The sequence below is a fragment of the Protopterus annectens genome, chromosome 2.part1 (assembly GCF_019279795.1).
Source record: "Protopterus annectens isolate FY-2018-M chromosome 2.part1, PAN1.0, whole genome shotgun sequence".
Classification (NCBI taxonomy): domain Eukaryota; kingdom Metazoa; phylum Chordata; order Ceratodontiformes; family Protopteridae; genus Protopterus; species Protopterus annectens.
In genome coordinates, this window is record NC_056729.1 from 1688194861 (window position 1) to 1688215797 (window position 20937).

A 20937-nucleotide genomic window follows, 5' to 3' on the forward strand; every position below is an offset into this window, starting at 1 on the left:
AAACAATAGTAGATGACAATTGGGCCATTTTAAGGAACAATCTTGAGGTGTAGGCGGTAGTGGGTTCTAAACCCACTTTTGTATACAAGACCGGAACAAATTTGAAAAAAATGTTTTGAGGAAGTACCAAAACACAAGGGAAGGTACAGTACAAGATGTGGTACTTGTTCTCAATGTAAATATATATGTACAAAGGAGAGTGTTATTATAGCCAATTCTTTAAAAACACAGGTGAGATTTGATAGGGGTAATTGTCAGACTACTGGAGTGGTGTATTTGGCTATGTGTAAATCCTGTCCCAGTTTTTATGTAGGTAAGACAGAGGCGGTTAAGGGACAGGATACATGAACACACATCAAATATTCAGTGGTAACATGAATAATGCATTATACAAGCATTATATTATATACCCTAATTTTTCAGAATTTGAGTTTGCTATATTAGAAAGAGCGTTGCAAAATCCAAGAGGAGCTGACTTTAGAAGTCACATTGAGGAAAGAGAGGTAAGGTGGCAGATTAAGTTACAGGTGAGTCAAGATTTAGGACTTTATTTCCATCAAGCCCTTGTTACACAAAAAAGCAGCTTTCATGAGATAATTCTAACCTTTAAGTTTTAGGTTTTATAAATATTATATACATAATTTATTATAAAGTACTATATTCTTGTATATTTATGGTTTTATACATGGTTGTATTAAAGAACAGGCTTTTAGCAGTTTAATTTTAATATAGGATACATTACATTTTAATTTGTATAAGGAATGTGTCTCTTATGTAGTTCATTGTATGTCACTAATTATTTCATTATTTAAGGGGAAATTTGTTAGGTTGTGATGGATTCTGATGAAATCCCTATTCTAAAGGGAAGAAAGCGCTCAAACTGAATTTATGGATCTATTTATAATAAATTGGGACAATTTTGTGTATCTGGTTGCAGCAGTGTACTCATTTTATTTTTTTTTAGTAAAAGTAACACAGCATTTCAGAAGAACATCATGCCAACAGTCAAACATGGTGGTGGTAGTGTGATGGTCTGGGGCTGCTTTGCCGCTTCTGGACCTGGATGACTTGATGTGATTGATGGAACCATGAATTCTGCTCCCTACCAAAAAATCCTGAAGGATATCAAGCTGAAGCGCACTTGAGTTCTGCAGCAGGACAATGGTCCAAAACACACCATCAAGTCCACCTCTGAATGGCTTAAAAAACAAAATGAAGGTTTTGGAGTGGCCTAGTCAAAGTCCGGACTTGAATCCAGTTGAGATGCTGTGGAATGACCTTACAAAGGCGGTTCATGCTCGGAAACCCTCCAATATGGCTGAATTAAAACAATTCTGCAAAGAAGAGTGGGCTAAAACTCCTCAAGAGCGATGTGAAAGACTCCTTGCCAGTTATCGCAAATGCTTGATTGCAGATGTTGCTCCTACGGGTGGCACAACCAATTATTAGGTTTAGGGGCAATTACTTTCACTTAGGGCCATGTAGATTTGGATATATATATTTTTTTTCTTAATAAATAAAATAATCACTTAAAAAAAGTGCATTTTTTTGTTTACTTGGGTTATCGTTGTCTAATATTTAAAATTTGCTTGATGATCTGAAACATTTACATGTGACAAACATGCAAAGAAATAAAAAAAAATCAGGAAGGGGGTAAGTACTTTTTCATTGCACTGTGTGTATATACACACACCACACACACAGTCAGCTGCAGTGAGTAAAAAAAGTAAAATTTATTTATTTTACATTTGTTTACCAGAAGGTCCATCTGGGCTAGTAGACCATTTTCAGTGGAGGCCCGGGGAGAAAACCTAGCTTAACAAGAATAGAGAGATTAGTAGAGCATTATAGGTTTCACACAATTATACATGGATTTGAAAAGCATCATCAGTATTATACACAGGTTTGTAAACCATCTTTCCAGGCTTGATAGTTGTTGCTGAAGCACCTACCAAGAGGAGAAAATGCTGAGAGAAGAAAGGAGCCACTTTTGAGATTAAGTATTTTCTTCCGATTTATTTCTTTGAAAAACTGCATTGCCACCTACTGTTCAGCGTTTTCTTGCTTGCAAAAGTTGATAATGGTGTTAGAAACAATATTTAGATCATACCTAGAGCCTGTTTATTGCATTTTTTTGTGTTGCACTTAATTTAAAAAAGTTTTTTCTTAAAATTGCATTTTACCTGCCTCTGACCTAGCACACACGTGTTGGGGTCATTTATTGCACTATTCTGACTAGTTTGCTACTTGTGTGTCTCTGCTATCCTTAAACAAAAGCAAAAAAAAAAATCTTGCTATTTTCCCACTTTCTATAATTTAAAAAAAAGTTCAGTTACAGAGTTGCTGTTCTGAACTGTTTTGAAAGTTTCTTGGAGGCCAATGCTTACTTGGGCTAAAGGGAAGTCTCTGTGTTCACCAGTGGCAGTGGTTAACACTGAGCAGCCTGCATGTCCCTGTAGGAGTGGTTACTGCCTAGAAACTGTAGTTTTATTGGCCATTTTGGGTCAATTCCAAACTCCTTGATCTCTCCCTCTTAAAACTCTGCAACTCTCTTTTTGCGCGGTCTTGCGCACAGAGCAGTGTCGGGCAGCGCCGGTTTGCAGGGGTGTACTATTCCTGACTCCACAAAGTCTGCACTGCAAATTTTCCCTTAAATCTAGGCAAGCCTCAACTCAAGTGATTCAGATAAACTGCTCTTATTGCAGCACTTGCATAACCCAAATCAGCACTTGTCCAAATCTGCTAGACAGCACTATTATAATGCAGCATAAGACCCTCGACTGTCTGCAAGACAAGTGAAACTCACTTTTCCAAGCATGTCCAGAGGTCAGCTTCAGGTGTACTCTCCAGTTCATCTGGTGGAATTGGGCATCCTGAGGCAATGTCACAACTGCCTCATGTACAGACAACCCTCTCCTCTTACCTCTAGACACAAACTTGAGAGATGCAAATACACAGCCAGACTGGAGGCTAAGCGCTCTCAACTCATGACTGTAACAGTCAAGAGGAGAAGAGACACACTAGCATCACACCACCAGTCACACATGGATCTACAAAACAAGCACCGGAAAAACACACATAAAATCACAAAAACATATTCGGACGCACTAGGTACCAATCTGAAAGAGTGCCCTCCAAAGCAGACAAGCAAGCAACCTGCACCTCCAAACACAAGCCAGAAAACACATAATTCACCTCAGCAGTGTAGTTCATGACAGCTCCTAAGGCAAAACACCATACCCAACACGCTAGTAATAGGAGACTCTATAGTAAGGCACACAGATATTCCACTCACCAGGCTGAACAAGGAGAAGGTTACTGTCAGCTGCCTGTTGGGTGCTAGAATCCACCACATAACACAGGTACTTAGGTCACTCCAGAACAAGTACAAGTATGATGCTGTCATTGTACATGTTGGTGTGAATGATCCAAGACGTACCTTCCTGGACTACATGAAGAGAGACATTGAGGAGCTCCCTGATCATGTAGCCCTGATCATGTAGCCCAAGCTGGTATGACCCTGACCTTAAATAGCATACTACCTTCACCTAAAATGATACCACAATACAAAGACAAAAAGATGAATTTCAACAACTGGCTAAGCTTCTGGTGTCATTCTAAGGGGATTCCAGTGTCCGTCTGCCTGGGATGACACGATAGACAAGCCTCGCTGTTTCGCCAGAGATGGTTTGCACCTGTCACCCCTAGGCTTTCGAATACTGGCCAAGGCTCTTGCCGCCCCATAGTGCCTTTTTTAGGCAAGGCTCAAAGAACAAAACCAACCACCGTAACCAGCACAGATAACCAAAAACTAAAGGTAATGCTACTCAACGCCAGAAGTCTCAACCTCAAAATGCACGCACTCGAGGCACTCCTCAGTATGGAGAAAATCAATGTTTGTGCAGTGACGGAAACCTGGTTCAAGGCTCCAGAGAGCACCCCAGCACTACCAGGTTACAATTCATATACCTTCCGGCCTCAGTTACCGGATCGTAGTACAAAGGGCAGAAGTGTATCCATATTCATCAAGGATACCCACATCTCCAGGTTAGTGGCGCAGCATGATGCCCCATAGATCATCCATGCGCAACTATCAGCAGGCAAAATCACATTTCAAGTTGTAGCCTGTTATAGATTGCCCACCATGTCCCAAGATGCTCACTCAGCATTCCTTGAGGCATTGGAAAATATAAAGGTCCTACCCAACACCATAACTTTGGGTGTTTTAAACTACCCTGGTATAGACTGGGCGAACTACCAAAAAACTCCTATGCCCAGCGGTTCATAGAATTTATAAATTCAAATGCCCTTGAACAACTGGTATGTTCTCCCACTAGAGGGGACAACATATTGGATTTAGTCATTACAAATGTGGGCGCCCATTGTACCACACCCGTTATCACTCCCTCTCTGGTCAGATCAGACCACAAACTGATGACCCTGGACGTCCTCACCCCACCTCCCCCAGTCAAAGAAACCATCGTAAAAAACCTATCCAAAGCAAACTTCAAACTACTTGCGTCAGAAGTGGAAAGCTACACTATTCCCTTGCAGAAGGATAATGATATCCAGGATGCGGAATCCTACACCAAGGCACTCTATATACATCTTCAGGAATGCATGGACCGTGCTATCCCAAATAAAACCAAGACTCCTTCCTCAAGAAAGAAGAAACCAGTCTGGTAGACCCCGGCCATAAGCAAACTATACAATAAAAGGAGGAGACTTGTACAAAAAAAGGCAAAAACCCACGTAGAAAAATCATCCCTGATCAGCATTAGTAAGAAATTGAGGGCCCTCATCAAGTCAACTAAAGCCAATTTCAAAAAGAAGGTTGCCAAGGATGCCAAGAATAACCCCTTCTATGGCTGCATCAAAAACTTAAATGGCAATGCTAAGGTCTGTTCTGAGCTAGTACAAAATGGAACAAAATACAGTGACCCCACTGACATTGCCAACATCTTGGCTGATAGGCCTTGTAGGTGGTGAGGGGGGGGGGGGTGGAGAAATTTGCACTGAACCTATTACTATCCCAGGGGATTGTGCAACTCCAATTATTATTGATACATTGGTTAATAAGGCTCTATCTAAAGCTAAAAACACTGCCTCCATGGGACTAGATGGTGTCCCGGGCTGTGTCATACGCGAGCTCCAAAATGAATTAACACCGCATCTAAATACCCTGTTCAGTCTCAGCCTCTCGACAGGATATGTGCCCATAGAATGGCGCACAGCAACGGTGGTTCCACTGCACAAGGGTGGGCCCATAACTGACCCTGGGAACTACCGACCAATAAGCCTGACCAGTCTGATCTGTAAGGCAATGGAGCGAATCATTATGGAACTCATATGGAGAGATTGGGAACCTCAAAACACTTGACCCCACACAGTTTGGCTTCGTCAAGGGCAGATCATGCCTCCTGAACCTGGTGGACTTCTTTGAGACAGTTACTCAGGCTATAGATAAGGGAAAGGAGGTACACACGGCTTACCTTGACCTTGCTAAAGCATTTGACACCATTCCCCATTCGGGTATTATTGATAAACTCACCAACCTGGGCATAAACCTTTACGTCACAAGATGGATCACAAACTGGCTCTCAGACAGATCCCACAAAGTAAGAGCAGCTGGAGAGACTACAGAGGTACCTCACTAAGAGGATTACTGGCCTCAAAACAGTTGCCCTATGCAGCACGATTGAAAAAACTAAGGCTTTTCTCTGTTGCATAGCGCCTTCTCAGAGACGATCTCTAACATACAGAGCCATGTCCAACCCACAACTGTTGAACATGCTCCATCTTAGCAAAACAAAATCTACTCGAGCTACATGCTCTAGGAATATAAACCTCAGCACAACAATGAATAGAACATGCTGGAGGGATAGATTCCCTTCGCAAAGACTTCCCTTGCTATGGAACAAGGTCCCGATCTACATAAGACAGAGCCCCTCACTATCACTCTTTCAAGAGGAATCTTGACGAGTGGATGGGCAACAGAAAGTTCACACTAGGGATCATACCAACAGCTCTACTAGATATGGGCCAAGGGTACTAGCTGCTAGATCAAGAGCCTAGGGAACTAACCAAAGGGGCGGTTAATACCGCACATCATGGCTGGGCTAATATATGCCTTCAGGCAGATAGCCCAGTACCTACCTATGAACCTATAAAAGTTTTATACATAATTGAGGGAGACAGTGAACAACTGCAGTATATTATAGGTATGGTTTCAAGTAGTTCATCCAAGGGAGAAAAAAACAATTATAATTTAAACTGTTGTTAGGAGTAACAGTCAGGTAAGGGTATTGGTAGACTGTAGAGAGAGAAGACAGACTAATAATAATGCAGAGAGATGTTTTTATTAGGTTGTATGCTGAAAGTTTTTCTTCAAGGGTCAGTTCAGGTTTAGCAGGTAGTGTTACAAGATCATATTGTGGTGTAATCTAGATCACATTTTATGGAAATAAAAAAGAAAGATGTGTTGCAACAGTGACTGCTCAAAGCTTAGAGGATGGGCAGTTTTTAAGTTAAAATCATAAGCTGCAGCTAAACGAGGCCTGTTATTGCTGATGGCAGGGAAGGGAAAAACTCATCTTGACTGGGGGTGTGGGGGGGTGTTAATGTGACTGCAATGCCTTATCAGCTTTGAATGATGTTGCAATACCTATACAAGCTGGACAGAATGTACAAAAAGTTGTCTAACAAGTGCAGAAAAAAAAAAAAAAAAAAAAACACGTGAAACGGTCAGACACTTGCACAGTAAAAAACCAAGACAGCTGTTTACAGCCTAAAGCTGAACTATTTTTAACCATGCTCCATTTCACAGCTAGCAGATTATGTATCATGCATGTACCACCATCCATATACAGAACAGAAGCCAGCGTGACTCAACACAATTTCTCTTTAAATAGGAGGGTATTAAACAGAACCTCAGGAGAAACAATAGCTCCAAGTGTAACTCCATTACAAATGGCAAGCTCATGAAGATCTTGAGCTGCACCACTGCAGAACTCAACCTCTGGACTACACATGCTTTCCTGCCACTGTGCTTTTGATACTACCAATATGATGGCGGCTCATATGCTTTACTCGATGGCCCAGTATCAGATTTCTGTTACTATGTTTTCATCATTAAACTTCAGCTACTAGTATCTATGTCATATTCAAAATACAGAAGGCAAAGTAAATATTCTACAAGACATGCTTTCTAGTTGGTATAGTCAGACATTTTAAATAGCTCTCACATTTCTAATGAGGCCATTAGATGGTAAATCTTTGCTATATTTTTTGGCCTCACTATTGGACAGTCAATGCAGAGGATCAATGCCTTGAGCTGTTAACAGGATTCCTACACTCCAAAGTTATATTTCCGCCACATCCAAGTGCATACTGCACAACTCAAAGAAACTCACAACCAGAAAGTGTACCTGGATTGCCCTTAGGCTTACCAAAGACTCCCTTAACTGCTTTTGTTAAACAGCTGCAATCTTACAATATGAAAGCCAAAAGGAGGAATGGTTTGATTAAAACAGAGCTACCAGAATTTTGTCTCTCACTCCTATTTTTGTGTTAGCATGCAGCCATGTGCAAGAGCAATATATTGCGTCACTAGTACAACACAGGTGGCGTACCAAAGACTTTGAATTGTGCATCAAAACAGTTCTGCAGCAAACACAAGTGTTGCTTTGACATGGCTGTGATCATTACCAGGGCAGAATTATTGTTTTTCATTAGTGATAAAATTGTTAAGATGAATGATGCTCTTTTAGCCGAGTTAACATGTAGATTTACAGATTAGTATTAGGCTAACTGACCTTCTGGGCCATTAAGCCTAGCCAATTATCCTAGCCAATTATCCTATGCGAGAATCAAGGTAAACACCTTAATCAGTATGCCAGCCTTCCAAAGTACTGCAGCCTCACTATGAAACTAAATTCAATGAGCAGCAGTCTTCTTCCTTAACTAAACCATTCTACTTTTGAATAGTAATGATCAGTGTGTCAAATTTCAGTACTGACCCTTTGCTAGGAATTACCGTGCATGTCATAATAATCCTCATTTGTTAACCAGGCCAGCACAATGTAAACACAGGTCCTTCTCAGGGGCAACCCAGGTGCAATCTCTCAGTCTGAGTTCTGACTGAGTGCTACTGAAACAATTCAAGATATAAACTGATAAGTATATATTTTTTCTTCTTTCCAAAATTCTACAGTATTCTAATTGTGTTTTCTTGATTGATTTAAGATCATATTCTGATCTGTATTGAAAGTGTTATTTTTATGAGTTGATTTTCCCCCACTCTGCCCTCCCTATCGGTGTTTTCTTTTTATACTTGGTGGCTTTGCAATTGCCCACCCCTACTGTATATTTGATCTGTAACACTCCTCCCAGTCTAGTGTCTTTAGCTCATTCTACCTAATACGGAGAGAAAAAAAATTTTTTTGCACTTTATTCATCTGCTTTTACTGTATTTGTGTTTCTTCCTACTTTTACTTATTTTGCTCTTGCTGCCTGTTCTTAAAAGTACTTAATAGCATTTATTCTACTGCATTTATTACTGCTTGTTAGTAGCCGATTAAACTGTAACTGTTATTCTAGGCCTTTGGATTATGCACTTGGGCTTAGACCAGTTGTTTCACATTAGGAAGGTTTGTGGTCTGCACTGTTGTGGCAGTACAGGAAGCTTACATCTTTCTGAGCTGGTAGTTGCTGATTGAAGGCTTAGTGTCTGTTATTCTAAAGTGTACTAGTTCTGGTTTAAGCACTTGGGCTTTGGGCCAGTTTTTTACATTAAGAAGGTGTGGTCTGCACCCTTGTGGGAGGCTGGATTCTGCCCTTCTGAGCTGGGAATTTTTGGTCACAGGCTTATTGTGTCTCCTTATTTGAACCGTTTCTTTCTGAAAATGGTGCGCCTTGTTGCTGCAGCATAGACCAGATTCAGGCCTGCTGAATCTAGCTTTGTTTGTATAACCTGAGCACTGACCCAGGCCATCTTTTTTTGGAGAAGGTCCCCCCCTGCACCCTAGCAGCAGGAGTGTGCAGTTAGAACTTGTCTGTTTGAAGACTGCTGGAGCAGTGCTCAGTTTAAGCTTTTTTCTGGTTAATTGGGTAACTTGTTTAAATCAGTTGTTCGTTTTCTATTGTTTTATATATATAAAAAAAATTGCATTCTATTCATCTGCTTTTACTGTATTTGTGTCTCTTCCTACTTTATTACTAGTGGCACTGACTACAACTCTGATCTGAGATATATAACAATAAGTATCCTTTTCTGTGCATATTAAAGAGTTTTTTTGATTGTATCTGCTTTATTTTCGGAAAAAAAAATACTCATTTCCCACCTTTCTAAGCTAGTATAGTCCAGTTTTCAGGTAAAGTGCTGAATTCAGGGCTGTGTTACAAATCACTGTGTTTGCCCATACCTTACCTGGAAGGAAGTTTCTCTGTTCACCTGTGAGAGGAGAGCTTTGAGAAGCCTGACACTGAAGGAGTGGTTTCAGCCCAGAAATCAGTAGTCTATTGGCCATTTTGGGCGAATTTCTCTCTCTTTCATTTCCCTGCTATAATTTTGCACGCCAGGCAGTGCCGGTTAGCTAGGGTATAGCTATTCCCGGCTCCACAAAGTCTCCTCTTCAATTTTTCCCTTGGAACTAGACAAACTTTCAACTTAAGCACTCAAGCCACTCATTTCCCAGCCTGGCACTTACTCAAAACTTATAGCAAGAATTTATAAACCCTAGCACTAGACCCTCCTGTACTGTACAGAAGGACAAGGCTCTCTATTCAACTTTACCAGCCATTCAGTAAAACAGTTCACTGTACCTATCCAGGCATGTCCAAAAGGCAGTTTCAGGTGTACTCTCCAGTCCAACTGGCGAACCTGGGCATTTTGAGGCAATGTTACAACTGCCTCATGTACACAGACAACCTTCTCTTCCTACCAAACACTAATGCATGCGAGATGCAATTATACAGCCAAACTGGAGGCTAAGCTCTCTCAACCCAATGCTGGATCAGACAGTCAAGAGGAGAAGGGAAATGCTTGCATCACACCACCAGTCTCACATAGACCCATTAAATCAGCACCGGCAAAGAACACGCAAATACACAAAAACATACACTGAGGCTCTAAATAAAACTCTGCAAAAGCAACAGAAACCTCCAAAGCAGACATCCAAGCAACCTCCACCTCCAACACAAATCATGAAACCCACTTCACAAAACCAGTGTGCCATGCAATCACAGCCCATAAGGCAAAATAATATACCCAACGTACTAGTAATAGGTGACTCTATAGTTGGAGCAAACTGACATCCCACTCACTAGGCTGAATAAGTAGAAGATTACTGTTAGCTGCCTGTCAGGTGCCAAGATCCGCCACATAACACAAGCACTCAGGTCACTCCAGAACAAGAACAAATATGACTCTGTCATTGTCCATGTTGGTGTGAATGATCTCAGCCATTTCTCCCTGGACTACATGAAGAGAGACATGGAAGAGCACTCTGATTTTGTAGCCCAGGCCGGTATTGGATCAACCTAGCTTGCTTGCCGGGCACCTGCAGTACTTGCTAGCTGTTTTCTTACATACACGGTAAGACCCTGACCCTGAGTATCATCCTGCCCTCACCATGAACGATGCCACAGTATAAATAAAAAATTATCAATTTCAACAATTGGCTAAGTTCTTGGTGTCATTCAAAGGGGATCCAGTGTCTATCCGCCTGGGATGACCTGCTCAACAAGCCACGCTGCTTTGCTAGAGACTGCTTGCACCTGTCACCCTTAGGCTTTCGAATACTGGCCAAGGCTCTTGCCACCCCCATAGTGCCTTTTTTAGGCTTGGCTCAAAAGACAAATCCACTGCCACAAATATCACAAGTAACAAAAAACTGAGGGTGATGCTACTCAAATGCCAGAAGTCGAAACCTCAAAATGCACGCACTCGAGGCACTCCTCAGTATGGAGAAAAAAAAAAAATTCGATATATGTGCAGTAACAGAAACCTGGTTTAAGGCTCCAGAGAGCACGTCAGCACTACCAGGCTACAACTCATACCATACATTTCAACCACAGAACCGGGACCGAAATACAAAAGGCGGGGGCATATCCATATTCAAGGATACCCACACCTCCAGGTTAGTGGCACAGCACGATGCTTCAGAGATCCACGTGCAACTGACGGAAAAAAACTGCAATTCAAATTGTAGCTTGCTACAGATCACCCACCATGTCCCAGGACCCCCAGTCCGCATTTCTGGAAACACTGGGAAATATAAAGGTCCTACCAAACGCCCTAATATTGGGTGATTTCAATTACCAAACATTAATTGGGAGAACTACTTAAGTACCAACTCCCTTGCCCAACATTTCCTAGAATTTATAAACTCAAATGCCCTGGATCAACTGGTCAACACTCCCACCAGAAGTGACAACATATCGGACCTGGTCATCACCAACATGGGCGAACGGTGCTCCACACCAGAGGTCAACCCCTCACTGCTTAGATCTGACCATAAACAAATCACTTTGGCTATCCACATTCCACCCCCACCCCCGGACAAGGAAACCACCGCAAAAAAACTTTTCAAAATCAAACTTCGTTACTTAAGACCGAGGTGGAAAGTTTCAAAGCCCCCATGCTAAAGGGTAACATTGTCCAAGCTGCAAAATCCTTTACTAATGCATTCTACGGGCAGCTACAAAAATGCATGGATCGTGCTATCCCAAGCAAAACCAAGACTCACTCCTCCAAGAAAAGGAAACCAGTTTGGTGGACTCCTGCCATAAACAAGCTATACAATAGGAGGAGGAAACGAGTACAGAAAAGAGTAAAATCCCAAGCAGGGAGACATCCCTGATCAGTATCAGCAAGAAACTACGATCCCTCATAAAATTATCCAAGGAGAGTTTCAAAAGAAAAATTGCCAAGGACTCCAAAGATTACCACAAGGCATTCTTTAGCTATGTCAAGAATTTAAGTGGTAATGCTCAGACTTGCTTGGAGTTACTGCAGAATGGTACAAAATACACTGAACCGACCGATATTGCCATCACCCTGGCAGACAGGTTCAGCGCAAACTTCACCCCCTCTCACCCCCAAAAGGGCCCATAACTATACCAGAGGAATGTAGAGCTCCTAAAATCACATACACTCAGGTTAAAACAGCCCTCTCCAAAGCCAAAAACACAACATCAATGGGACCAAATTGAGTCCCAGGCTGCACCCTACACGAGCTCAAAGATGAACTAACCCCTCACCTAAACACACTATTCAAACTCAGCCTCTCCACAGGTTATGTATCCATAGAGTGGCGCACAGCAATGGTTATTCCACTCCACAAAGGTGAAGCCACAACAGTCCCCACGAACCATTGCCCTATAAGCCGGACTAGCTTTGTCTGCAAGGCTATAGAGCACATCATCATGGAACTCATTAACAAAGACATTGGGAACCTCCAAACACTGGACCCTACCCAGTTTGGCTTTAAGGGCAGATCATGTCTCCTAAACCTGGTGGACTTTGAGACAGTTACCAAGGCTATAGATGAGGGAAAGGTGGCACACACAGCCTACCTAGACCTCGCAAAGGCCTTTGACACCATTCCCCATTCTGGTATTATAGACAAGCTCACCAGCCTGATGAACATAACCCCCTATGTCACACAATGGGTTGCCAACTGGCTCATGGAAAGAACCCACATGGTAAGAGTTGCGGGAGCTAGGTTTGATTCTAAACCAGTTACAAGTGGCATTCCCCAGGGCTCAGTCCTAGGACCCCTCCTGTTCTGCATATACTTCTCAGAAGTACAGGCAAGCACAGGAGGACTACGGCTGACCAAGTTTGCAAACACCTGCAAACTAGGGGCTATAATTGACTCTCTGGCTGACAAAGACATCCTCCAAAAGGGTCTCACTGAGACTGACACCTAGTGTCAAAATCATGGCCTCAAGCTAAATGCCAAAAAGTGTATAGTCATCCCCTTTGGAAAACACAAAGTACCCACAAACTACCACATAGGTGGTAGTCCCCTAAATACGGAAGACGTACTAAGGGATCAGGGGACCCAAGTAGACAGTAAACACTCCTTTGATAATCACATTGCAAAGTGGTTAGGAAATCCTTCTACGTGGCACTCCTCATCACAAAATGTTTCGCATCCAGATCAAAAGATGTCATTGTGCCCCTCTACTCATCACTCAGACACATTATAGAGTACAATGCCCCATTTGGGATGCATCTTACAAGACACCTGCAACAGCTGGAAAGACCACAGAAGTACCTCACCAAGAGGATAACTGGCCTCAAACAGATGCCCTATGTAGCTTGACTGAAGAAACTCAGTTGCATACCGCCTACTCAGAGGTGATGTCTGGCTGACATGTGATCTCTGCCTGACATACAAGGCCATGTCCAACCCATAACTGATCGACATGCTCCACCTAAAGAAAAGCTTATCCCCTCGAGCCACTAGGGATCTAAAACCTCACCACAACAATAAATAGGACGTGCTGGAGGGATAGATCCCGGTCACAGAGACTTCCCATGCTTTGGAACAAGATTCCAATCTACATTAGGCAGAGCTCCTCGCTAACACTCAACAGAAACCTTGACGAGTGGATGGGAAACAGAAAGTTTACCCCGGGGATCATTTCAGTGGCTCGGCTGGACAGAGACACAGGGAACTAATCTAAGGGTGCGGTGAAAGCCAACGCATTCTGGCTAGGCTTATAAATGCCTTCGGGCAGATAGCCTAGTACCTACCTTTGATTAAGTGACTCTCAAGTTCACAAAGTGGACAAATTAGGGTGGAGGGAATCAAACCTTGTACCACAGGAACAATTCACAGCCTTATCCTTCTATGCCAAATTAATTAACAACCTATTACTTAACTGCAGGAACTGAGCACTGAATGAATGCACAAGTAGACAGACTTCCTTTAAATACACAAATAACTGGCAAAATAAATCCGTTTGCCAATACCTGTGAAAGCAATACGACAGTCAGAAGACAGCAGATAATTTATGCAGCAATTGTATTAATTTCCCCACGAAGTAACATCTTTAGTCTGCCAGGTTCATGTTCAAGTAATTTCTCGTGCTTCTGCCAGGGTCATTAAAAGCACAGTAAAAGTCTGGTTTTCTCTCTCCAACTGCATTACTTTTCAGTGTTGGGTATCAAAAGAATTAATGGAGGGTTTACGTTACTGGAGGGTTTACTTCACTGCCCGCAAACAAAACAGTTATATTTCAAAATCAACTTGCTTTTACTTACTAAATACTGGCTAATTAGCAAAATATTTCAATAGGCATTGGCAATGTTGCTTTCCTACACACCTCTGTACTTAATCACCCTCCTGCATTAAAAAAAATCCATGGCATAGCTAAAACATTCACTATTACTCTAAGAAAGGGTCATGAAGTTAAAATGTGATTACTTAAAACATGACTGAACGGCTAAGAATGCACATTCATATTTTACAAAAGTGTGAGACACACACACCACAAACCAGTTCTACATTTCCACAAACTAAAACTATTTCATAATAAAAACATTTAAAAGATAATTACATCAGAGCATCTTGAAGATGAAAAGCATGGTTTTGAAGATGAAAAGCATGGTTTTGAAGATGAAAAGCATGGTTTTGAATTCTGGAATTTTTGTCAAGTGACTATTCACTTTTGCATGGAACTTTGACATATTGTGCAATATGACTTCAAGCTGCAAGAATCCAGTGTTTCCTCAAAGCCTCATACTTCTTGTTGTTGGCTACACAACTTTAACCATGGTTACTGCAGATCACATTCAGTGCAAGACAACATTCAGCACTGAAAACTGCTTGTTCCTTTAGGAGCCAGTTTTCCTATCCTTACAAATAAGTAATCACAGTAAAAGGACCCCACCTTCAACAGCCTGTTCAGGTGTGTTCAAGCAGTCATGTGGGAAAGCTAGGCAGAGAGGTGCTACAACAAATCACTGTATTGCAAAAAAATAAATAAAAAATAAAAAAAGTGAAAATGGGCATTGAGGCAGAGCAGGAAGGGGAGGGGACAGAACACTAACACTCCTGATGATCCAGCGCAAACACTGAACAGATTTAAATTATATGCAAGCACCAGTCATGTGACTAGCAACGATACTTTATCAGAATGTCAAACGAGTGCAAGATAAACACTACCTTGAAAACTATCAATGTTCGTACCAACAATTACATCAAATAGCTAGGTCATCTTATTATGACTGTAACTCTGGTTCTTACTTTAAAACCTGGAGGAGCCCTGGAGACACTGCTGTTGGCCTGACCACACTTCCACCATTGATAGTGCCAAGATGCACTTGAGGCACATAGAAGGCACGAAATGACACACCTGAAGACTGCAGCCTTGTCTTAATCACCTCAAGTGGGCAGGTAACAATGGCACCAACTGTGCCTCCACACCTATGAAGCACAAGAAAGAACCTGTTACAATATCACTCAAACAACAAGAATAGTTTAGCATCACCTGTACCATTTAGAAAACAGAGGTTGTAACAAATACAGTTTGAAAGCTGAAATTTATGATTTTCCTCATCACAATAACAAGTTATTAACTACCTATACAAGAAAACCCAGCAAGTCCATGTTATGAACCATTTTCAGGCATGAATGGAAAACTCTGCAGCAATGAGGAATTCCAGTAATAGACAAAAGGGGAAATGTACAAGTTCCAGCATCTGTGAAGAGAGAATTCAAAATGGTAGACTGGAAAAGAAATGTAATCAGCACACTTTTCTGTACGTTTTCCGACCATCCTAATTCAGGTAATAAGGAGCATACAGATGGCCTGAAAGGAGACTTGAGACAGTATACAATACTTTCAATCAACCTCCTCTTAATTATCCACAAAATCTTAGCATTAAAAATTCATGGAGCTACAAAACATTGCAAAGAAAATGAAAGCTGTAAACGGGTCCATATATTTGTACAACTTGCTGTACTAGGAAAATATGTGAATAATTTGCATTTCTTGTGTTTTTGTTACATATACATCCCTTAGATTCACAGGATTATAGGTAGGTATTAGGCTAGCTACCCTTATGTGCCAATCTCCTTCAAAGGAGAGGATCAAACATTGCATTGTGCGATTGTGTGTTCATGCACCTTAATTATGCCAACCCCCATGTTGGATGTTTCATTAATTATCTAAAATTTAAAGAGAAGTACAGTGCAGAACTTGCAGTTAGAAACATTTGAGGCAATGAGACTCTTGACAAAAGCATGGGCATTACAGAGGTTGGGCCTACTCCTACAAATATATTGTTCTGTAATGCACATAATTTTGTGCATCTGATAGTGTGGGAACTCTCTGTAGCCTGTAGGACAGAGTCCCTGGTTATTCCTGATGGGTGGACTCTAAGGCAACATACCCATGGATAATCGTGAACCAAGAGACTTTTTTTCCCCCTCCCTTGTAGTTGACCATCAGCTCTGCTCTTCCCCTTATTTTTCAGGTCTCACAGACCTACCTTAGCTTTCCCAAAGCTCAACCAGACCCACTTCCAGGGCCAATGAGAAAACAGAGGGCACTGGTGCAATGTCTATTTATATTACATGCAATGCAACAAGTTCTGGACATCCTGAAGACAAGACTGCATACATTTACCACAAAATACTCCAGATTTAGGACTAGGTAGGGAGAGACATTAAAAAGATCCACTGACATACATTCTTGAACTGCACTTACAGGCGCACCTGCAACAATTGTATGGCATGTTTGTCACAAGGGAGGTAGGCTCAATATCAAACATCCTACAGTTAGCCTACTACAGCAAGCCTATATGACACCACATTGGGAAGCCATAGACTCTTCTACTACCTATACAACTGTCTGCCACCAACATGGGGGGGCTGCTGGTGGCACCAATATAGAGCAGATTAAAACATCTTGGAGTGGTACTAATACATGGCAGATAAAAAACAAAAATAAATAAATAAAATCACACTATATATTCACGTAACAAGCAGTGATTGACAGTATCTTATGCATTTTCATTTGGGGGAAAAGCTTTTATCATGACATACAAGTTGCTTCAATTTTATAAATCCCTTTATGAATTTTATCAGTTATGTCAGCTTATTTTATGCTACTGGTCATTTTAAATTTGAAAGAATGTGCTTACTAAGTAGTGATGGACGGGAGGTGACACAGGAAGCAGCCAGCCTCGTCTGACACATGATCATTTAGTGCAATGCATATTTATGCTTTCCTGTCTTCGCATGTAGAACAGCATAACCATGCAGTGCACGGAACTCTGACTGCGCTTAACCAGGATATTAGAGAGCCAACAACCAACCTTAACAGAGAGGATTAAGCATCCTCTAGGAGGTGTTTTTAAGATAATGTTTTCACTAAACAGCACAGACCAGTGAACAGCAGCAGGTAGAAATGGCGTTACTTCTGCCTGTCTGCTAAAACTATACAGGAGTATTTTGAATTAAACAGCTTGCCTTACAGAATGGAATATGCAAGAACCTCTCACCCACTGCTTTAACAGCTTTAAAGCCAACACAACACATTGCATTTTTTTAAATTTAATTTTTGACTAATTTGTAGTACATGGAGATGATGAATCTCCATGCACTGCCATATGGTGCCAAGCATAAGACAACCCTCCATTGGGGCCTCACATAATAGTGACAGGTTTATTGTCAGTGTGTTCTTTGGGTTGCAAAGGGGGGATGTAAATAACAGATTTAAAGGAGACTGTAATGAAGGATAATGTATGCAGCTGCAGTGACACAACTACCTCAGCCATCTGAGAACATCATATGCTGGTATTTTCTGAGCATTTGAACTGCAATGGTTTCCTGTCACAAGTGTGTGTGTGTGTGTGTGTGTGTGTGTGTGTGTATGTATGTGTGTAGTTTTAAAATTTCAGCTGCAATGTAGATGTTGGTAAAAAGCCTGTATATGCTCATACTGCAATCCAAGCAGCATACTTTGGTGCTGCTGACTCTTCCAACATGACCGTCTAGTGGTTTTAAATGAGATACAACTCTAACAGGGAGGCTCCATTACTAGTTTAACAAGAAGAAAGATTGTAACTAAGTGAGCCAACAAATAACTGGCCCAAGAGAACGTGGAATCAAACTGTCACAGACTGATTTAAACTGGTAAACATGCTAGCTTGTAACAAAATTAGCCTGCAAACTGAAAACAACAAGCTAAAAATGTAAGCTTTAGTCAATCAGCATTATTAGCCTCCAAGTGAACTGCCAGTTAGCAAGAATATAAAAAAATAAAAACACACCTTTGTAAACACCCTCCAGCAAACATCAGTGCCTCTGACATCAGCTGAGGCAAAACCGCTTTAAATATTCGTCATAGTATTGTAAAACCTACCTAAAATGACAACAAGACAGAACTTGGCAGAATCCATGCACACACACCCTGCTTATTTTGTATTCTCAGTTGGCAATTGGTCTCTGCTGAGTGCCAGATGAATGAGGCTGCAATGCATTGCGGTTAAGACAATGTACTCTGTTGGCAAACACTATTCACTGGAGGTGTGAAATAATACATAGTTATTTTTGACTGCATGACTGCATGCCTGCATGCCCTAAACACTGGATAAAGTCCTAGGCATGAACGTGAAAAACAAATTATGCAGTGATGTAAAAAAATTTCACCTGTGACTTGCAATTTAGTAAGCCAGCATCAGTAAATGTCTGACCATGTTTTTATCTATTTCATCAAAACGTAAGTAAAGCTTAATCACTTGTTGAAGCAATATACTAGTCTTCACCACCACTTTCAAAACAAATGTAGAAAAGGTTTTATTTTTAAACAGTAGAATATTTTTAAGCACTCTGTATTTTGGTTCCCATAAACCATATTGTTTCTCAATAGCAGACAAAAAGTATTCAAAAGCATATGAAATATAGAATATGCATGGTTATACTCTAACTTAACATTACAGACTTGGTTTCCCAACCCACTGCAGTCTTCACTTTCTCTTAGCCTGGTTTCATTCTTGCCTCTCCATGGATGCCTTCAGGTCTCCTCTTAATTTTTTTTACATCTCAGACCGTAAATCTTTGTTATTCTCTGTAGCCATTTCCTATATCCACAGCTGTTTTACTGATTACTTATTTGCTAGTTGCAGAATTCTGTTATGTTCAGACATCTTGGTACTCAACCCTTCTGTAAACCCAAAGTGGTTGGGGGTGGAGCAAGATGTGGCAGACCAAGCTTCACTCTCCGTCCCAAACATATTCACTCGTGTTCATCTTAAGCAACTTTGTGCAGTATTTATACACCTACCACACCTTGGGCTACCAGATTCCCCCATACTGCATGCCGAAATCACTCCTGGAAGTCAAGTGTTTGCAATGTTATATACCTACTGGGAGTGGTCCCACCATCAACACAAAGACAGAATACCTCCAGCCCAGCAGTACCTGTTCTCACAACTTGTGACAGAGCCAGATCTGGTAGTATAACCCGCATCACTCCCAATCCCTACCTCCTGGGAAAGGTGAACAGGCACTCACCTTATTCCTGCCTCACCAGCTCCAACAGATGACCAAGCTGCTACATAGCCACCTCTATAGTTAAGGCTTAATCTCTCTATACCACAGAGAGATTCCTCAAAACCACCACCTTAACGTGCCCAAAACCTTTACATGGTTCACTTACATGCCAGTCAATGTCAAATAAAGACTTAAAAAGACTGTTAAAGCAGCATCCTTTAAATTCAACAAGCAAGATGTCAAATGTAGTCCTACAGCTTGCTTGAAGCTGCAGACAACTGGAGTACCATAGCTGGTGGGTGAAGGGCACCAGTTAGTAACATCCCTATGAATAGATTTGTTAACAAGATCTGTACTAGACTACAGATCCACTTTATTTGAAAATTTTGGAAGCTCAGAACAGCTTTTCTTGGGGACAGGGAACTTTGCTCCCTACACTTTGCTGCACCTCAGAACAAAAATCGCAAAACCCTCTCAAGATGAGTCTCTCTTAACCACATCAAAAGATGCAGTAGCACACAAAGCCACCACATTCCTCAAAAACAGCCTCCTAAATTCACATTTAAAGTGGGAATATATACGAATATGAACAGAGTACAGCCTCATGCACATTGAACAATGAAGTCTTCCTACAATATACACTTTATTAAGGTAATAAAAGAACAGTCACAGCAACACATCTGCCACTACCTGCATCCCCAAACTACAAGAGCTGGAAATTAAACTAAGTTGTTAATTCACAACATTGTATTATACTGCGTATAACTATTTTTCAGTTTAAATGCAGTGGAGTACAAATTGTGCTCTCTTTACACCTATTTCTTAAAGGCCCACCCCAACACTATTAAACTATGGCAGAGATGCAAGCAGACGGCAGCCCCTTGCTGGAAGAAAACATTACCGTTTCTCTTGCTTGCAGTTTAGCAATCAGTATTCTCATTACTGCCTCTATAACTTCAGTGTCAGTCATCTGAAGACACGCCCACACCTGTGTGTTAAAGTAAACTTTATTATTTAGAACTACACATGTGTAGCCTAAATTAAATTTGGTGCATCAGCTCAATTATTGATATTACAAAGGAAAGTAAGACACATATAAAGTAGATGAATAAACATAACGAATACAATACTACTCCCCAATACACGCAAGAAAGAGCACAGACATTTATCAACACTTGTGTACAAAAAGAATACCCTCCCCAGAGTTAAAAATCACCCTATTTAAAGTAATACAAAAAACACAACACAGACTGAACAATGCCCAAGTTATTTGTCTAATACTGTACTTGAGTGGGTTAAATAATACTGACCATGTTTATTATGCAAATAAATACTTTGAATATAACTATATATTGCACAACTAAATAAAAATTGACTTGTCTGTATGTATTGCGTGTGGAAAAAAAGTGTGGGATGCTTAAAG

General features: G+C 41.1%; 1 protein-coding gene across 1 annotated transcript in view; it reads right to left on the reverse strand.

Annotated features, from left to right (window-relative positions):
• SLC25A33 (solute carrier family 25 member 33) overlaps positions 1–20937 on the reverse strand; it is a 150738-nt gene that overhangs the window by 102698 nt on the left and 27103 nt on the right. The window contains exon 2 of the mRNA XM_044063597.1: positions 15261–15440. Within this exon, the coding sequence (XP_043919532.1) occupies positions 15261–15440 (180 nt within the window). The remainder of the gene's footprint in view (positions 1–15260; positions 15441–20937) is intronic.